We start from the raw sequence: 19,070 nt of genomic DNA, 5'->3' as shown, positions 1-19,070 counted from the left end.
GATTGGTGGCTGTCAAGATCCTGGTGCTTACATTACAATGTAGTGTTATAAGATAGGTGACTGTCAAGATCCCGATGCTTACATTGCAATGATTTTGTATAAAATGGGTGGCTGTCAAGATCTTGGTGCTTACATTACAATGTTGTGTTATAAGATTGGTGGCTGTCAAGATCCTGGTGCTTACATTAAAATGTAGTGTTATAAGATGGGTGGCTGTCAAGATCCTGGTGCTTACATTACAATGATTTGGTATAAAATGGGTGGCTGTCAAGATCTTGGTGCTTACATTACAATGTTGTGTTATAAGATGGGTGGCTGTCAAGATCCTGGTGCTTACATTACAATGTTATGGTATAAGATGGGTGGCTGTCAAGATCCTGGTGCTTACATCACAATGTTGTGGTATAAGATGAGTGACCAAATCACTAGATGAAAAGATTTTTGATTTTTTTTCTTTTAACTTTCAACATGATTGATATACTTGTTGATTGTTATATTTAAGCTTCTAAAATGATATGATTATATTTTTCAGCAATATAAAATATTACACTGGCACATACAGAGTTGATCTGACAATATATCTGAAATAAACACTTCAAATTCTGACATACTGAAAATGTATAAACTATATATTTAAGTTGGGACATCATAATGTATGTAACAATGAGTTGATAATAAATATATTTCTTTTATTTGATTTTTAGACTTTGATAAAAAGTTATGTCACTGAGTAATGGTAACACATGGAAACTTAAGATATAGCAAGGTTTTGAAAATTAAGCGCTTTGTGGTCCTATACTGTTGTCATTGTTAGTAGTGCTGCTGTGGTATTTTTAATGATATTATAATCCAGATGTATTTGTTAATCCTATGGAAGAGAAACAACATAAAGTAGAATAACAGTGGAAATAAAACATAAAAGTACAAAACGCCGAGATAGAAGCACACACAAACTAAAATCTATTCACAGTAATCATGTTGACTAACCAACATGGTCACGTTCGGCCATTTCAATAAGTCATATGGACTACATTCAATTGTCAAATTGACAAATCTGCATAATCAATTGCACAATCCAAATCGTCATAACGAGTATAACATGTATAACATTTTGTCATGTTGACTTCCAAACATAGTCATAATTACCACCCTACTTAGTCAAATGTGACTAACCATCTAGTCAAACTACTAAGAGCATAGTCAAAATGATTAAAGTGCATTGTCATCTAGAGGACAGTCAAAACGACAAATTAAATTAGTCGAATTGACGAATTTAAGTTTGCAGTGCTTTGTCAAACTTAGTTAGTGGAATTTAAGAAATTTGGACATATTATCATGAGGAAAATTAAAAAAACTTGATTCTCGCATTGTTAATTTCACTTATGATGGATATTTAGTTTATAGCAGTTAAATCAAAATACTTGCAGTTTGGATTTAAATTTTGACACCCGTAAAATTTTCAAATATCAATGCTGCGTAGCGACACTTCAAAAGAAATTTCCCTCATTATCAGGACAAATGCATCCGGGGGAAAATTTCAATTTTGGGAAATAATGTGTTTTACTGATAAATTGAATCATATCTTAGACGTCAACATTGCAGTCCCAGTTATAGATGTGTCCTAAGTTGTGATTAGAACACACAGGGGTTACAGTGTTATTTCCATTTTGTTCCCTCTGTTTTTGTATTTGCTTAATTGTTTTACCTTACCTAGAAAATGTATACTGTAATACATGTACAATCAACGACTAAAACTTTTAGGCAGGATTAATTTTTATTTGAATTTTTGTCTGAATCTGTTAGTCTGCTGTGTTGTATATTTGTGATGCATGTTTAATTTAGATTAACCTATCATGTCACTTTAGGTTGTTTATCTAATACTGTCAACTTAACTTTCATACAATTTTGAGGTTTAGCTAGCTACAAAACCAGATTTAACCCGTCATTTTATACTTAGTAATGAACATAGTAGGGTTGTTGATTGATAGCTTTTGAATAAAAAAGTAAAAACTTATCTAAAATATATTATTAATGTAATGTAAACTAGTTTGGACACCCTTCTTTCGTTAAATTGTTTTGTCTTTTTGTTTTATGTTGGTTTATGATAGATAGATAGATAGTTTATTAACGTCTCACCATTAATATTAGAAACTGAGACAAATCAATGTGATCTACATAAGGAAATGCATGTATAAAAGCAGGAATTGCACAGTTGATTTCTATTTATTTGATGTCTTTGAGTTTTGATTTTGTCATTTGTATAGAGACCTTTCTTTTTGAATTTTCATTTGGACTTCATTATTATTTTCATTATTTTTTTTTATTATTTTACTCTCTACTACGCATTTTAGTAGAGACAGTCTTAGCTAATTTTTAATAAAACGTTTTATTTTTTCTTGATTGTTTAAGTTGTGTGGTATTGTAAAATCTTACAAATTTAACATTTACTGCAAACAGTTATTATATATTTGCAACTTTTTTTTCAATTCGCTAAAAGTCATTTTCCACCTTTATAGTGAAGAATCGGAACAAGCATCTTTAATGAATTACAACTACCATGTATGCAAAGTATATATACCTCATAAATATCTGAATACACAATTTTTTTTCCGAAAATTGAAATGTAACCCTGAATAATTTCCTATACTCGTGAACACAACCAGACAGGTTATTATTGATTCACTTTATATTTTATGTAACTATATTTATGTGTACTCATATACAAAAGTGTCGGATTTCCTCTTTTAATAAAATGTTTTTTTAAATACCCGCGCCATTATAACTTTATTGTCTACAGGAAGTAGCTATCATGTGACCATATTTACCTTCCTTGTTGTGGCGACGGTTTTTATTTTATAACCATTTTGACGGCTTTTCATGATTTTGAAGGTATGATAATCTATACATAATCCATTTTAATCATTCCATTGTTAAATGTGACTGTCTTCATCATATTTACTAAAGCCTACCAGTTTGTAATGTAAATTTAATACGAAATGGAATGACGCCTACATTACACGCATATTTAACCTTGTATATATGTGTTCAGAGATCTAGATTTGCCATAGCTAATCTGTACTATAGCTAGATAATATGATATTTACCAACTGTCTATAATTATTTATTTCACTTCAGAAAGAATCAATGGGTACCCACACGCCCTTTTTTTCAAAAAAACAATGTCCTTTTTAAAGAGTGATATGCAACCACTTCAACATTATAAACTAATATGAGAAACTCATTGATATAAAAGTGCAACCAATTTTAAATTAATAATATTTTGTAAGGTAGACCTATCCGGTCTTATAATGATCAAATTAACCTTTATGTACTAAAATAGAGAGACCGGTCATATCAACTGCATACAAAAAAGTAAAACAAAAAAATATCGAACTCCAAAGAACTCACTACTTTTGTTTGTTATTAAGTTAGAATGGTAATAGTTTATTCAGACTAATTTCAGTTAAGACACACACGATGTCTACCATGCAAACCATGCATAACATTGAACTTCAGCTTTATCGCATAATTTCCTAATGGCCAGATTTGGTAATTTATCAATGGATCTATTTCAAATGATTTACTTCCTTGTAAAAAGAAATCCCTCGATACGCGTACATTTTTAGCTACAAAATCAAAATACGATGATTGTGTGCATTTTCGGACCTCAAAGCCTATGGAATCTGTTTGCCTCTACCTAGGATACGAATGGTCTGTTACAAAGATTTGCTGATAATGATGAGATTGAATCCCTAGACACAATAACGTTCTGAATTTTTGATGACGGATAAAATAAAATATGCTAAAAAAGGTTAAAAATTATTGAAAATCAACAGTGTTAAAATAATCAAGACATCATCATATTTAAAATGATGTGTAAAACTTAAGTGGTTTTGTAATATCATAACAATTTCTTTGTCCTGTTCGCATTTCGACCATAAATGCCTCTTCGGTGATGAACAAGGCTAGATATTTGAAAGTTCCATATCTTATTAAACATCTCGAACAAATAAAAATAACAAACTTATAATTATCGTAATAGATTACTGGTCTAGCAGTTCATTGGCCGAGTATTCTACCTAGCTTGTGTAATAACAATTGCGGTCATAATTTCTCTTCAAGATGCTCATTTTGATTGCTATAATTTTCCTTTTAGTATTGCCAATAGTCAAAATATTTAAGCAGCTTAAGATTTCCTTAAGAATAAATGTCGTTAAAAGCACACAGTTTCGACAATACGTATACATCCAAATTGTGGGTTATGCAGCCTTCGATGTTCACTTATAAAACAATCGTTTGTTCCCTAGCACTTGGGCCTTTGGAATAAATCAATTTAAGATCCTTTTTAATTTTTTTATTATTATAATTATGTCGAAAAAAAAGGCCATGTTTGGCTAACATAGATCACGTCATTCGCTCTTAACACTAGTTCAACATTTTTAATAAGTGTCGACTGAAGGGAAACAACCCAAACAAATAAGTTGGTAATATTGGGACAATAACGGAAATGTCCAATAAACTATATATTGAGTAATCCACGAATATGAACGTAGATAACAACATTTTCCCGGTTTATCTCCGAATCGGAGATATTTCTAAAAGAATTAAGAAAAAAGGTGTTACGCGAAAGCAACTTTTTAAAAATAATTGATTAAATGTTATTATTAATTTTACAATTACACATTTCTTTTACTGTATGTAAGGTAACCCTACACATATTTAAATATAGTCTTAAACGGCGGAAAATCAACGTGGGTAATTTGCATAACTAGGTCAGTAGTCCCATTAATTAACGACAAGTGATGCATTAACTAAAATGAATGCCAGGAAATAGCATACACTGATAATATCGTTACTTGTTTACATATTTGATGAAAAAAAACAACAACTTCATAAATTATCTACAGAAATCAAGTTTGCACATATAACAACTACTGGACAAAACAAAAAAGGCATGAAGTTGTCCGTGGTAGTGGGTGGCACCAACACCCGTGGCAAATTTTTTTAACGACCTGTCATCATTATTATCCGATCGAAATCCGTGAACTATGACAAGCCGAGCATAATCATCCATGCAAATGAAAAAAAATATCATCTTCACATTTTGTTTGTTAAGTTACAACTACAGTGTCACCCATTTGTAAAATTCAAGACTCATTTGTTTTGTAGAATGGCGAGTAATTGGACTGTTTGTGGTGTATGTAATTTCAAAAACATCAACAAAGCATCAGTAGTGTGGTGTTCAGAATGTGACGAGGGACTTTGTGTCGAGTGTAGAGAGCACCATGGTGCATCAAAATCAACTAGGAACCATGACACTATTTCAATTACAGAATATCAGAAGCTACCAACAAATGTGTTAGAGATAACACAAACATGTCAAAAACACAAAGAACACTATCAAACATTCTGTAAGAAACATGATTGCCCGTGCTGTAGGAGGTGTGTTATTGAGACACATAATGGTTGTACAGATTTGACAGCAATAGAGGACATCGTCAAAAATGTCAAGTCATCGAATGCGTGGTTAGAGGTAGAGCAAATATTGGTCCAAATGTTGGAAAATGTACGCAGAATTCGTAATGACCGCACGGAAAATTTGAAATGTCTTCAGGATCAAAGAGTAAAGATTGAACGTGATATAAAACAAACCCGGAAAATGATCAACGACCACTTAGACAAAATACAAGACAAAATAATTAAAGAATTATATGTTAATGAAGAAAATGAAAGTAAGAGAATACAGCTGTTGTTGTGTGAGATTGAAGACATTGAAAAAGGAATTTCTGACCTCCAAGGTAATCAAAATAACATTAGGCAACATGCATCAGAACTTCAAACATTTTTAGCATTAAAGCACATTGAAAAAGAGGTTTCGGATAAAGAAGAATGTATTCTATCTGTCCTTAAAAGCGAGGACATGAAGATAAAAACTCTGTCTTTGGAGATTAACAAAGAAGTACAGAATATTTGTCGGGTTGAAAGTTTTGGGTCAGTTGGTGTTGAGTCAAATTTGTGCAAAGTTGTTATTAGTGAAAACAAATGCAAACAAGCTCAGATTATGGTACCTACTTCAACATCAAAATGCGTGGATGATCTCAAAATAACAAAACAAATACAAATTAATTTACCTTCTGCTAGCTTCATAAGAGGTTGCACACTTTTACCCAGTGGAAAGATGATGTTTTCTGATCAAGCCCGTAACAAAATAATCGCGTCGAATAACAACGGTTTGCACGATTTTGAAATCGCACTGGATATTAAACCATGTGATATTGCGTTTATTGAAACAGAAAATACCATTGCCGTTACCAGTGGCTATGGTAAAAAGGTTATTCATATTATTGACTTAAAAAGCAAAAAGATGAAGAGATCTATTAAAACTTCTGCAAATCCATTTGGTATAACACTGAATAAAAATGCCATTGTATACTGTAAGATAGACAATGGCATAATGAAAATTCAATTGAATAGTGAATCCGAAAAGACGATTGTTAGCCTTGATATGTCAGCATATTCTTATGTTGCGGTGCATGATGACAATATTTATTATACAAATAAAGACAGAAATACAGTATCATGCTATGAAATACTTGGGAACTTAAAATGGACTTTCAAGGATGAAGAAAATATGCAATATCCACAGGGTATATCTGTAGACAACAATGGAAACGTGTATGTTGTCAGTACAAACACAAACAGCGTTGTCATCATAACCCCTGATGGAAAGCGTTGCAGAACAATATTATCCTCTCGTGATGGCCTGAGTTTTCCACGTGCATTGCATTTCGAACCAATAAGTAACAAGTTATTAGTTGCAAATGAAACTGACTTCGCGTTTTTATTTGATGTTTCTTAAAACAACTACTGTGAACTTTTAACACTTAACCTATTTGTTATATGTTTTTATGTAATTATATATTACACATAATTATATTTAGATTAGTATTAACTGTCTAGAATATATGCATGATATGTAAAGAGTCAAATTAAGAAAAAGTCAAGGCATTTCTTTATTTCATTAAAAGGTGTTTTAATTAATTGATAGCTCTTTAATCTAGTCTTACATGTAGCGGATGAAATTGTGTAACTAATTGAAAAAATATGACACAACGAACTTAACGCAATGGCAACACCAAACTCTTTTTTTTATCTACGAAAACATAGTTTTGAACAAATATATAACACTTGAGGATTATAAATGATAAAACACAAAACAAGGGATCAGGTCTAATATCCTTTAACCTTAAATTTATCCTTAGAGTTGCAACTGGTGGACATTAATTTTAATTGAATCCGGTGTCCATCCGTTACACAAACAGTTGTTATTTATAGAGATTGACCAACAAATTATAACACCTGTTTAAAATAGATTATAGAAAATTATATTTGAATTAGGTTAACCTCATTTGAAAAGTCTGTATAAATTGCTGATATGTTAAAGAAGTTGTTTTCCCGTTCGTCAAGACAGTCTCATAAGTGCGTACACTGTATACTTTCATAACCTCGTCCCGTCTTCTTATCCTCAAAAGTGACTTACTAAAAGTAAAATAACAAAAATAACGAACTCCGAGAAAAATTAAAAACAGAAAGATCCCAAATCAAATGGCAAAATCAGAAGCCCAATCACATCTAACGAATGGCAAACATATTCCTGACTTTCATTGACTTAATACTAGCATTTTCTCATGTAGAAAACTGTGAAGTAATCCTGGTTTAACAGCTTACTAAATCCCTCTAGAATTTAATTATATATATTGACAACGATGAATGAAAAAAAAACCAAACAGACATAAAAATTGTCGGCATTCATATTCATGCAACGAACGTCTTCATGCTGATCACAAAATTTCACTTATTTTCCGGGTTATAATTAGAGCAGCTAAGAACACTCCTAGTGTTTGGTCAATCTTTAATGTATATGTTGTTTTTGATGAACTGCTGTTTGTATTTTCGTCGTTTTTCGTTCTTTGTCGTACAGTATGCATTTTGTTGGAAGTTGGAGTTGGAATATACGTTGGTTTCTGTTGTCTTTCTCTGGTAGGGTAAACTATTCAACTTTATCAAAAAACAACTGCATATCTACTCCTGCCCTATATAGTGGATGTTTACTTATTTCTTTACAGAAATGCAATGTAAAAACCTCGATGTTATTTTAATATTTAATGTAATATATAGTTTCAAAAATGTATCTATAAAAAAAAACCAATGCATTATTATTGTATATACATAGTATTGTCTTACAATGTGTATTGTCTCATGCATAAATTTTTCCCGATGTTTAACATGCATCAACTGAAGTGATATCATATTTGAATAATATGAGGCAGGCATTACCTGTAAATGGTTTGAATTATGTTTGTATTTTTAATATTTGTTAAAAAAAAAGAAACGGAAATACCGTAACGTTTCTGATTTTGGTTCTGTTGTTAGGAATTTTATTTGTGACGTTATCTAAGTTATGAAGTCATATGCAATGTAAACAAAGAAACGCTATCATCAGGTAACGTTTTTTCATATCAAGGAATTATTAAAAATGAAAATGGTATTGTGTTCCTTCCTATTTTATACTAGACTGATAAATATATATTTTACTCAAAGTTTCATACAAACGAGACCGGAAACAGGACGTACATTGTAAATTTATGCGCAGATGCGGGAATTCAAAACATGACATAAAAAAAAATGAACGATTTTGAGTTCATTAGTATAATGAAAATTTCGGGAAAATTTGATCTATACTTTTTGGCCTTTAGTAACAATATACTTTTTTTCTTTTAATATAAATAAACTCATAAGCTGTTTTGAATACACTATATGAATATATCGAAATTTGTATATAGTTATGTTAAATTGTATCAAATCTGTTCTACCAAAACAAAATGATCGAAGTGAATATTGTGCAATTCTGTTTGTACCTTAGAACCATATAAAAAACACATGTTTATGTTAAACATTTTAAATATTTCTATTAATTGTTCGTGTTTTGCAATACTTTTGGTCCTTTTTTTTATTAGTTCTGTTTTCTTGTATAAGGTTATTGGTTGTCGAATATTTTTGCCTAGATCATCTCTGAAATATTACCAAAACGTTCGAAACACGTATCTGCTACTGTATAAAAGATGTCATTAAAGTTTAAATCACAATCAAGCTTTTCATTTAACAACACATGCAAGCCCAGCAACTTAGTGATGAAGCTAATCCACAAAATTGGGGATTTTAGGAACACATAACAAAGTAAAGAACTTGTTCAATATACATAAAATGTAAATAAGCCATGTGATATGGCGTACATTGTAAAATAAATTCCATTGCCGTTTAAAAGTGATTGACATCATTGACCTGAAAGAGATCAATAGAAACAAGTTCAGATATATATTGAATATAATGACAGCTTTTGATTGGTTGGTAGCCAGTGTATGTTTTCGCATATTTTAACATTTTTCCTCATTTTTGAACGATTTTGCCTGTTTTTACCACTGCCGGAGAATATGCCTCAAATACCATGATAGTATTCATAATTTTGGATATTCATTTTTACCCTCGCAAGCATCATCCCGCCATTTCTTTCAGATATGACGTTACATAACAAAAGCGAGCTAACGCTTATTAATACATGTTTAATTCCCGCGGTTCTATAATGATATCCACTTAATCTCAAAATTATGCACACAGTTAACATGTTGATGTATAACACCATACAAGAAAAAAACCATTTATTTGTACCTGTACCGAGAGTTCTAATCCAAATCTATTCGGTGTAACTAAACAGATATATCATGTTATGGAGGGGTATTTGCGGAAAATGTGGTTGGTTTTACATTGGTTTGCAACTTATAAAAAAAATATTAAATGAGAATCTTCACTAAATAACTAATTTTGTGTAAATGGATAAAAAAAACCGTGGTTTTATTACTACTTTACATTTTTACCAATGTTTGAGAGATAATTTACGTGAACTTATTGTCAACATTAATTGCCCATATTTCATTGTAAATAGTTATCAAAGGGACCAGGATTATGAATTAGTACACCAGACGCGCGTTTCGTCTACATAAGACTCATCAGTGACGCTCAGATCAAAATAGTTATAAAGCCAAACAAGTACAAAGTTAAATATTTTATTAGGGGCGGAATCACCGACCAACCTACATCTTGACGGATAGTAAATAGTAAATCTAAATCACAAACCAATTGAGTGGCCATAAAATAATCAGTCAAATTCGTGTATGATATTATACTGTACAGGTCTTTTTTGTTTTCAAAAAACTTAAAACTTTTCTCACAAAGAGTAAAACGACGGGTGCGTCTCGATGAGCAGAAATTGTGTATTACTGTGGATTCATTATCATTCGTTTGATACCAATTTTCGTGTATTTCGTGGGTACAGTTAAACCACGAAATAAAATTTTCAACAAATGATACATTTTCTAGGTTTGTATACAGACTTCAGCAAAACAACGAAATAAAATATACAGATATACAAGTTTTCTTAATCAACAAAAATACATGAATCCGTAGTATTCCAGATTACCTTGACCCCCATAGGGTTCTTATTAATCAATCTTTACTTTTGTTTGTAGTATGTTTTTGCGGAGGCTGTTCACACATCGTCATTGATGTTGCCTTGGCATTGATAAATTATCTGAACTTTAATTTTGACTAGCCCTCGGTATCTATTCTAAGATGTATCTTGTTGTTTTATGATTACGCTGTCTGATTTGTGTAATATATGCTTATATGTAGAATTTTGCAGAAAACTTTAGGCTTGTCGAAAAAGAAAACCAAAACAAGTTATTACGCATCAACATGTTAAAAATCTATCAAATAACAGTACATATATATTTTTTAAGATAAGATCAAAAATTTACTTCAATCATCATAATGGCATATGTTTCAGTAAACAAATGAAAATATCAAATGTTTGTGGAATAAAAATTTAAAAAAGTGTTCTTGTTTTATTATTAAAAGAAGTTGAACATATAAAGGTGATATTCCCAACTCTGAACTTAAGTAAATATGACAATACCATGGCAATAACGAAAAATCAAAAAACAGACTAAAAGGGTTACAAAACAGTATACATAAAACTTAAGGTAGTTCAGGGGTATAGAAAACAAATGACAGAATTTTCTTATACTTTGTGAAATTTAACTTTAAAGTATTGTAAATGAAAAAATGAAAAAAGAATTGGGGGTCACCGGCCATCTAAGACATAATTTGACCTCTGAAAATGAGTGCAAAAAGGTTATATGGAAATATAGGGAAAATGGACAAAAAAAACAATTTGATTGAATTTTCAAAGCAAAATAAATGGCAGAAGTTGCTCATTTTTTCATATTGTAAAGCTTGATGTCTCTATTTTATAAAATTGAAATAAAATTTGGGGGTCACCGCCCTTCCAAGAGATTTTTTTTACCTCTGAAAATGAGTGCAAATAAGCTAAATATAGGGAAAACAGACATAAAATATCTTTGATTGAATTTTCAAAGCAAAATAAATGACAAAAGTTGCTCATTGTTTCAAACTGTAAAGCTTGATGTCTCTATTTTATAAAATTGAAATAAAATTTGGGGGTCACCGGCCATCCAAGAGATTGTTTGACCTCTGAAAATGAGTACAATTAGGCTAAATATAGGGAAAACAGGCATAAAATATCTTTGATTGAATTTTCAGAGCAAAATAAATGACAGACGTTGCTCATGTTTTCATACTGTAAAGCTTGATGTCTCTATTTTTATTAAATTGAAATACATTTTGCGGGTCACCAGCGATCCAAGAGATTTTTTGGAGCAAAATAACAGTTGTTGTTTTTTTTATTGTTCAAAGAATGTTGACCTCTGCAGTTGTATAATGCTGCGCCCTGCGGAGCATCTGGTTATTATTGTGCTAAAACCATATTTGTTACAACAAAATGAATGAAAAGTGTGAGCTGACAGTCTGCTAAGTTTTTATCCATAAGTCTCATTCTGACTTTCTATCTGAAAGGTTTTTATATGTCAATATTTGTGTTTCAATATAAAAGGAAGATGTGGTATGATAATTGATTGTTAATGAGGCAACTCTCCGCAATAGACCAAATGACACAGAAGTTAACAGCTACAGGTCAAAAGCCGTTATCGCATAGTTAGCTGTAAAAGGCCCTTCAATGACTAATGAAAAAAAATTCAAATGAGAAAACTGAAGGCATATTAATGTACAAAATGATGGGGAAAAAAATGTGTAACACAACAAAAGACAACCACTGTCTGAATAGCAGGTTCATGACTTGGGACAGGCATATACATAATGTTGTGGGCTTAATGTTTGAAGGTGACAACCCTTTCCCTTAACCTGGGACAGTGGTGTAAATTGGTACAACATATGGGTTTTATCAATTTGTATTATTCATTTGTGAACTCTAAATCTAGCGAAAAGTAGATTATCACAGATAAATTTGCAGAATGAGTAAATAGTCGGGACCCTTGTCTTACAAACTTTATGGAGCAAGACAAATGTGATGAGGATCATGAGGTTTGTATGTACATAACGTCTGTCATGAAATTAAAGATTTCAATATATTCGCATTTTACAATATTTTTTGTAACTGCTGTATTTCAAATGTTATTTTTCTTTTCTACTGTAGGATAGTAAGTGGTTCAAATATACATGTATGCCTCTTGAGACTAAAATTACTTGCAATAGAAATCAGCCCCCCAAAAAGAAAGTTTTAATAACTTCAGCTAGCTGTGGTTATGCATTTTTAAATGTAAATACAATGTATGTGCTAGGGGCCTAAATTGACCCTGAATTATTTCAAGTGTTTGTGGCCTAAGACTTTTTAATACATAACGTACTATTAAATTATTACATGTAATGTACTATGCCATTTGTAAATTCCTTTCTATTTAAAGTACATTTTAAACATATGGGAGGATTCAGAGGCATCCCTGGGAAAAATTTGGTTAATAATGTAGGGAATCACCTGAGCGGATCCCCTTTTAGGCAGTTAGTGTGCCCCCACTTACGAAAAATTTTGGATCCGCCACAGGGATTATTTATACAACAAAAACATTCATGAGGTTTTAAATTGCAGGAAAATATCACCTCTTCATACAAGCCCCCCCCCCCTCCTTTTTCATTCAAAAACCTACTAAACATACTCATACATTTTTATAACTTTGACTTTTAAATAATTATTATACATTCTACATGTCTGATACATGTACATCAAATTAGTCTTTAAAAACATTTTGTCTATAATATATATATCTTATAATTGCCATGAAACCTGGTCCGTAGGCTTAAAATTTAGTAGGCTCTGGTCAAACAAAGTTGGTTAAGATCGGTTAGTTCCTACTATCCATATATAGGAACATAATTAATTTATTATCCTTTGATTTTATCTTTATTTGCGTTCTACATGAAAATCAATTATATCATCGTTTTTATAAATTTGATTACATATCTTGAAAGTTTTTTCCTACACCTTTGAAAAATATGCCTTAAAGAGGAAGTATGTAAAGAGTTGAAATTATACTGTAACTTTTGGTCATGAATGGACCAGCTGAAAAAGGTTAAAAAATGTCTGAAGCCATCCGGAGAATATGACACCCACTTAGCGCAGGTGTAATTTTTAAAAGTTTCATTTAATGTCTTTAAAATATTAAAGAAATGCGCTTAGAAATAACTGTGTAGAGACCTTTTAAATTTAGAAAAAAATCATTTTATGACAAGACCGCTTTTTCTGATCTCATGAAGGTTCAGAAGGATCAAATACAGGGGTCGAATTTAAGATTTTTTGTATACTGGCCAGCTAGACCAGCGGACTTAAAATCTACTGGTCTGGCTTAAAATTTACTGGTTCTGCAAAAATGACATTCATTTGATAACCACTAAAAGATATGACAATGTTTAGTTTTATTTATTTTTTTTTCAGCTGCTTTCATCTTCTTTATTTCAGTAGATTTTTGTGCTGTTCTGTTTGTTCATGAGCAAGTACAAAATCTTTTTAAAATTTTAAGATCCCGTTACAAAAATACATCTCTCATCTAGGTTTGTCACTGCAAATTGTTCACATGTTTTACAATGCATTACATTTCAATCGACTTTACAATTTAACCATTCGAGATCTTTTTCCCAGGATATTTTATATTTACGTTTTTTTTTGTCAGTTTGAAAAATCTTCCTTTTGAATGCGCTTAATTAATTAATTTGTTTTGCCCTGCGTTTTAACGCCATTAAAAAATTTCCACATTTTGTGTTGTTGTGTAGTGCGCTCATTTGAGATATTAATTAAATACATTTAAAATAGTACCGCCAGTACCCTAAAAATAATTTCTAATGTTTATGTTTTTGTAAACAAACCAAGATAGAGATGCAATCAGTGTATAACGAAAAATTTCTACTGATCCGCCGGACCACTAGCTGACAAAACTACTGGTCCCACACAAATTCTACTGATCTCGGACCACCGGACCAGCGCCAATTTCGACCCCTGATCAAATTTAATATAGGAGGGTAAGGAAAAGTTTTAAAGAATAGAGAATAATGCATGTAATGTTCACAATACATTTGTAAATAAAGAAAATAGACATACATGTAACAATGAAGAAAAACGGGTTGCTAAATTAAAAGAACTACAGAAAAATTACAAAAAGTACAAAAAATAAATAGAGATAAATGGTATACAGAATTAGATAGGAATTATATGAAGGACCCTCAATCCAGACCATCGGTAAGAAAGGTAGTTTTGTGAAATGATTCATTTTGAAAAAATAATTCATACAGTCTAGATCCGTCTAACTTGTTTAACCCCGCCACATTATTTATGTATGTGTCTGTCCCAAGTCAGGAGCCTGTAATTCAGTGGTTGTCATTTGTTTATGTGTTACATATTTGTTTTTCATTATTTTTTTTATACAAATAAGGCCATTTGTTTTCTTGTTTGAATTGTTGTACATCATGTGCATTGTCATATCTAGGTCTTGCATTGCTGACTATATATGCGGTATGGGCTTTGCTTATTGTTGAAGGACGTACGGTGACCTATAGCTGTTTATGTCTGTGCCTTTTTGGTCTTTTTTTGATACATTGAAGTTATCTAATTGGCAATCATACCACATTCTTTTTATATAGATGGGTTTTGTTCTAACATGTCTAAATTTTAAGTGTGCATTCTTAACCAAAAATGTTATAACTGGAATTCGGACAAAATCAACTGCATTCACATTCGAATACTCCAGGTTTACATCAAGAAAATTATGTTTGCATATACATGTACATGTAATTATATAAACCCCCAACTTTCATGAATCCTGACCTTTTCTCCCAGAAACCTAAATAGTCTGAACCCTATGCAGATGACATATTTCTCAGGTCCACAAATTTTCAAATCTATTACATGTTAAAGTACCATGAGCTATGCCTATGGTTACATTTATAATTAATTTTCAGCCTGAAAGGAGGGGGGGGGGGAGGTCATTGTTTTGTTTTTCGACACGGATATTGTTTTGAAATCATTTACGCTTACATGTTTTTTTTCAGTGGTCGTGAATCGCTCTTTGAACATGTATATTCAATTCATTAGTACTTACTTGTAAGTTTAAATTTTCCCCTTTTCATGATTTGTTTACATCATCTTTCGCATGTTTGTCGGACCTTTTCTAGTGTAAGACAAGGGTGAAACTGATTCATAAGCTACCAAAATGAAGATCGTTATGTATAATTTCGATCTGCATTACAGTATTTTTGAAAAGCAGTTCACGTGTTCGATAAATATGAGTTATTCTCTCTTCATTCTTCTCCTTCGTCAAAAACATGCTCCATATTTATTTTTAGAACGGAAGTACTTTTCAACAAAGACAATTGTAACAATAAATTTTTATTAAGTTTTAAAATTGCATTTAAAGTTATTCAACTCTTGCTCAATGCATTTGAATAAAAAAGATTATTTAAATGATCATATTTTACTGTTATGGAAAATTACGACAATGTACATCACTAACGATATCAATGCGCAACTTTATGCGCAGACGGCGCGAAAATTTAAACCCCCGAACTACCTTAAGACTGTGTAACACAAACCCCTTAAACATGTGAGAGTGATCTCATTAGCCTAGGATCTTAAATTAAGTTTGGATCTTGGTGTGGAATCTGTAAACGCTAAAATTGACGGCATCGAAATAAGACATCTAATAAAAGATTTTAAAAATATGACGAAAAACGTTTTACATGTCTCTTATATTATTTAACTGCATTGTATTACTGAAACGTTTGCAACAATTTGAAAAGAATCGACAATTTGTAAACCAGCTCAAAACAAACCTAAAATTGATCTAGTTTGCGTCTACTTAGTTTACTCTTCTCAATAATTGCATTGTGTTAATATCATTTCTATCTGTTTTATTCTCCGGAAAATCTGAGAGAAGTACACGAATATCAAGCTGTTAAATAAAATTTAGTGTTTAAAAAACAGAATATCTTGATTACAGGGGGAGTTGAATACATTCAGCCAATGCCTATTACATTATTATTGCTAAATATAACGGAAAGATAAATTTTAAAAGATCGAGAGGTCAGACGCACTATATTCAAATCACAAAAATATAATCTATTCTGATATCTATCAAATATTGATACTACATGTACATATAGTGTTATTAAATGTGTTATCTAATGTAGTATCCATTATGGGGCGGATACAAAAGTAATCAGGGATATTTGAAGTTGTCGAAATTGAAAAGCTAAGGTATGTGGATTACATTGTTTGCAAATCCTCTTTGGAACTCTACACTAAACAGCACTTATATAACATTTTAAGTATAATTATAATACGAGAAAGAAATATTTTGGCATTGCCGAAGACGCAACGGTAATTATACATGTCCTCTGCTATAGAAATTATTTTTTTTATAGTTGTTTATAACACTTAATAACACTTGTATATGGAATTGATAAAAATGGGGTCAGTTTTTCATGTCGAAGAAATATTCTATTGGTGTCATTTATACGCCATGCTACGTCAATCTTTTAAGACCCAAATGTTGCTAAACACTTATCCGACCTCCATGATAAATATGTTGTTATCCCCGCAGACAAAGCCCCAAATAACATCGTTTTTGTCTGTAAAAGTCACTACATTAATTGCTTGATAAACGAATTAGGTATAGACAATTCACTTGGAAACTCAACATATACCCTCACGACACTTACCAAAGAGGAAATCCTGGATAATCATATGTCTGTTCTTTGTTCCTTTGGTATTTCAACCAAAGATGAAGAACTGGATCTTCCATCACTGTATTGGATACCTAAACTACATAAGTGTCCTTACAAACAACGGTATATTGCTGGGTCTTCCAAGTGCTCCACGAAACCTCTTTCTAAATTATTAACATCTATTTTATCAGCAATCAAAGACGGGCTTCAAAGTTATTGTGAAACTGCCTATTCAAGAGGTGGCGTGAATCAGATGTGGATAATAATTCCAAAGATCTTTTAGAGTACATACAATCTAACTCTCTTTCATCTTGTAACAGTATTAAAACATTTGACTTTTCTACTCTTTACACAAGTATTCCACATTCCAAACTAAAAGACAAATTGAAAGAGTTGGTATTACTTTGCTTCATAAAAAAGAATGGCCAACGTAGATACAAGTATCTTGTCTTAGGGAGGGATAAATCATACTTTGTAAAAAATCACTCTGATTCAAACAAAAAATTCTCTGAAACCGATATTATCAAGATGCTTGATTTCTTGATTGACAACATATTTGTAACGTTTGGAGGACGTGTTTTTCAACAGACTGTCGGCATCCCAATGGGAACAAACTGTGCCCCTCTACTTGCCGACTTGTTTCTTTATTATTATGAGGCTGACTTCATGCAGGAACTTCTTGTGAAGAACGATAAGAAGTTAGCAATATCCTTTAACTCTACTTTCCGCTATATAGATGACGTTCTTTCACTAAACAATTCAAAATTTGGTGACAATGTGGAACGCGTCTATCCCATCGAATTGGAGATAAAGGATACTACAGATACAGTTAAGTCGGCTTCATATCTTGACTTACATCTAGAAATTGACAATGAGGGTCGGTTGAAAACAAAACTTTACGACAAAAGAGATGATTTCAGCTTCCCAATTGTGAACTTTCCATTTCTAAGTAGCAACATTCCAGCAGCACCTGCATACGGGGTATATATCTCCCAATTGATACGATATTCCCGTGCTTGCATGTCCTATCATGATTTTCTTGATAGAGGGTTACTGCTCACAAGGAAGCTATTAAACCAAGAGTTCCAAATGGTGAAGTTGAAATCATCCCTTCGTAAATTTTACGGACGCCATCACGAGTTGGTTGACCGTTATGGAATAACCGTTTCACAAATGATATCGGATATGTTCCTTACGTCGTAACTACAATCCCCTTCCCTTTCATGAATGTGAACTACCGAATTAGACTATTTACCGGATTTGTAATCACATAAGCAACACGACGGGTGCCACATGTGGAGCAGGATCTGCTTACCCTTCCGGAGCACCTGAGATCACCCCTAGTTTTTTGTGGGGTTTGTGTTGTTTATTCTTTAGTTTTCTATGTTGTGTCATGTGTACTATTGTTTGTCTGTTTGTCCTTTTCATTTTAAGCCATGGCGTTGTCAGTTTGTTTTAGATTTATGAGTTTGACTGTCCCTTTGGTATCTTTCGTCCCTCTTTTATACATTACTTCCATATTATTTTATTCTAAACATTCAGATGATATAGAATTGTAAAATCCCGTATATAACATATATAAGTATTTTAAATGTCAATACATATTGAACTCTTGTAATAATCAGGCAAATTGAATTTAGAAAATTTTCAAAATGTGTCTGAATAAAATTTCACCAATCTAACCACCCTATTTTGAAGGTATCCTCATCCAGAATTAAAATGGCTGGTCTTTCGTTTCCGGGTGTCTATTAATTCGAAATATATCTTAACAAATTTGATTAGAATGATAGCATATAATGGAGTGTTTTCCCTTAATTGTTAATTTCTAGAGAATTTCAACCTAATTATATCTTAAATTACCAAAAAGGGAA

At 31.8% G+C, this 19,070-nt stretch overlaps 1 protein-coding gene across 1 annotated transcript; it reads left to right on the top strand.

Annotated features, from left to right (window-relative positions):
- Nucleotides 1-5,170: 5,170 nt before the first annotated feature.
- On the top strand, nucleotides 5,171-6,859 carry LOC139497479 (tripartite motif-containing protein 2-like). The gene has a single exon (XM_071285707.1). It carries the CDS (start codon nucleotides 5,171-5,173, stop codon nucleotides 6,857-6,859), a length of 1,689 nt encoding a protein of 562 aa, XP_071141808.1.
- The last annotated feature ends 12,211 nt before the right edge of the window (nucleotides 6,860-19,070 follow it).

The sequence above is a fragment of the Mytilus edulis genome, chromosome 12 (assembly GCF_963676685.1).
Source record: "Mytilus edulis chromosome 12, xbMytEdul2.2, whole genome shotgun sequence".
NCBI classification, from domain to species: Eukaryota; Metazoa; Mollusca; class Bivalvia; order Mytilida; family Mytilidae; genus Mytilus; species Mytilus edulis.
The sequence above is the reverse complement of the archived record's forward strand: the minus strand, read 5'-3'. Positions and strand labels throughout refer to the sequence as shown.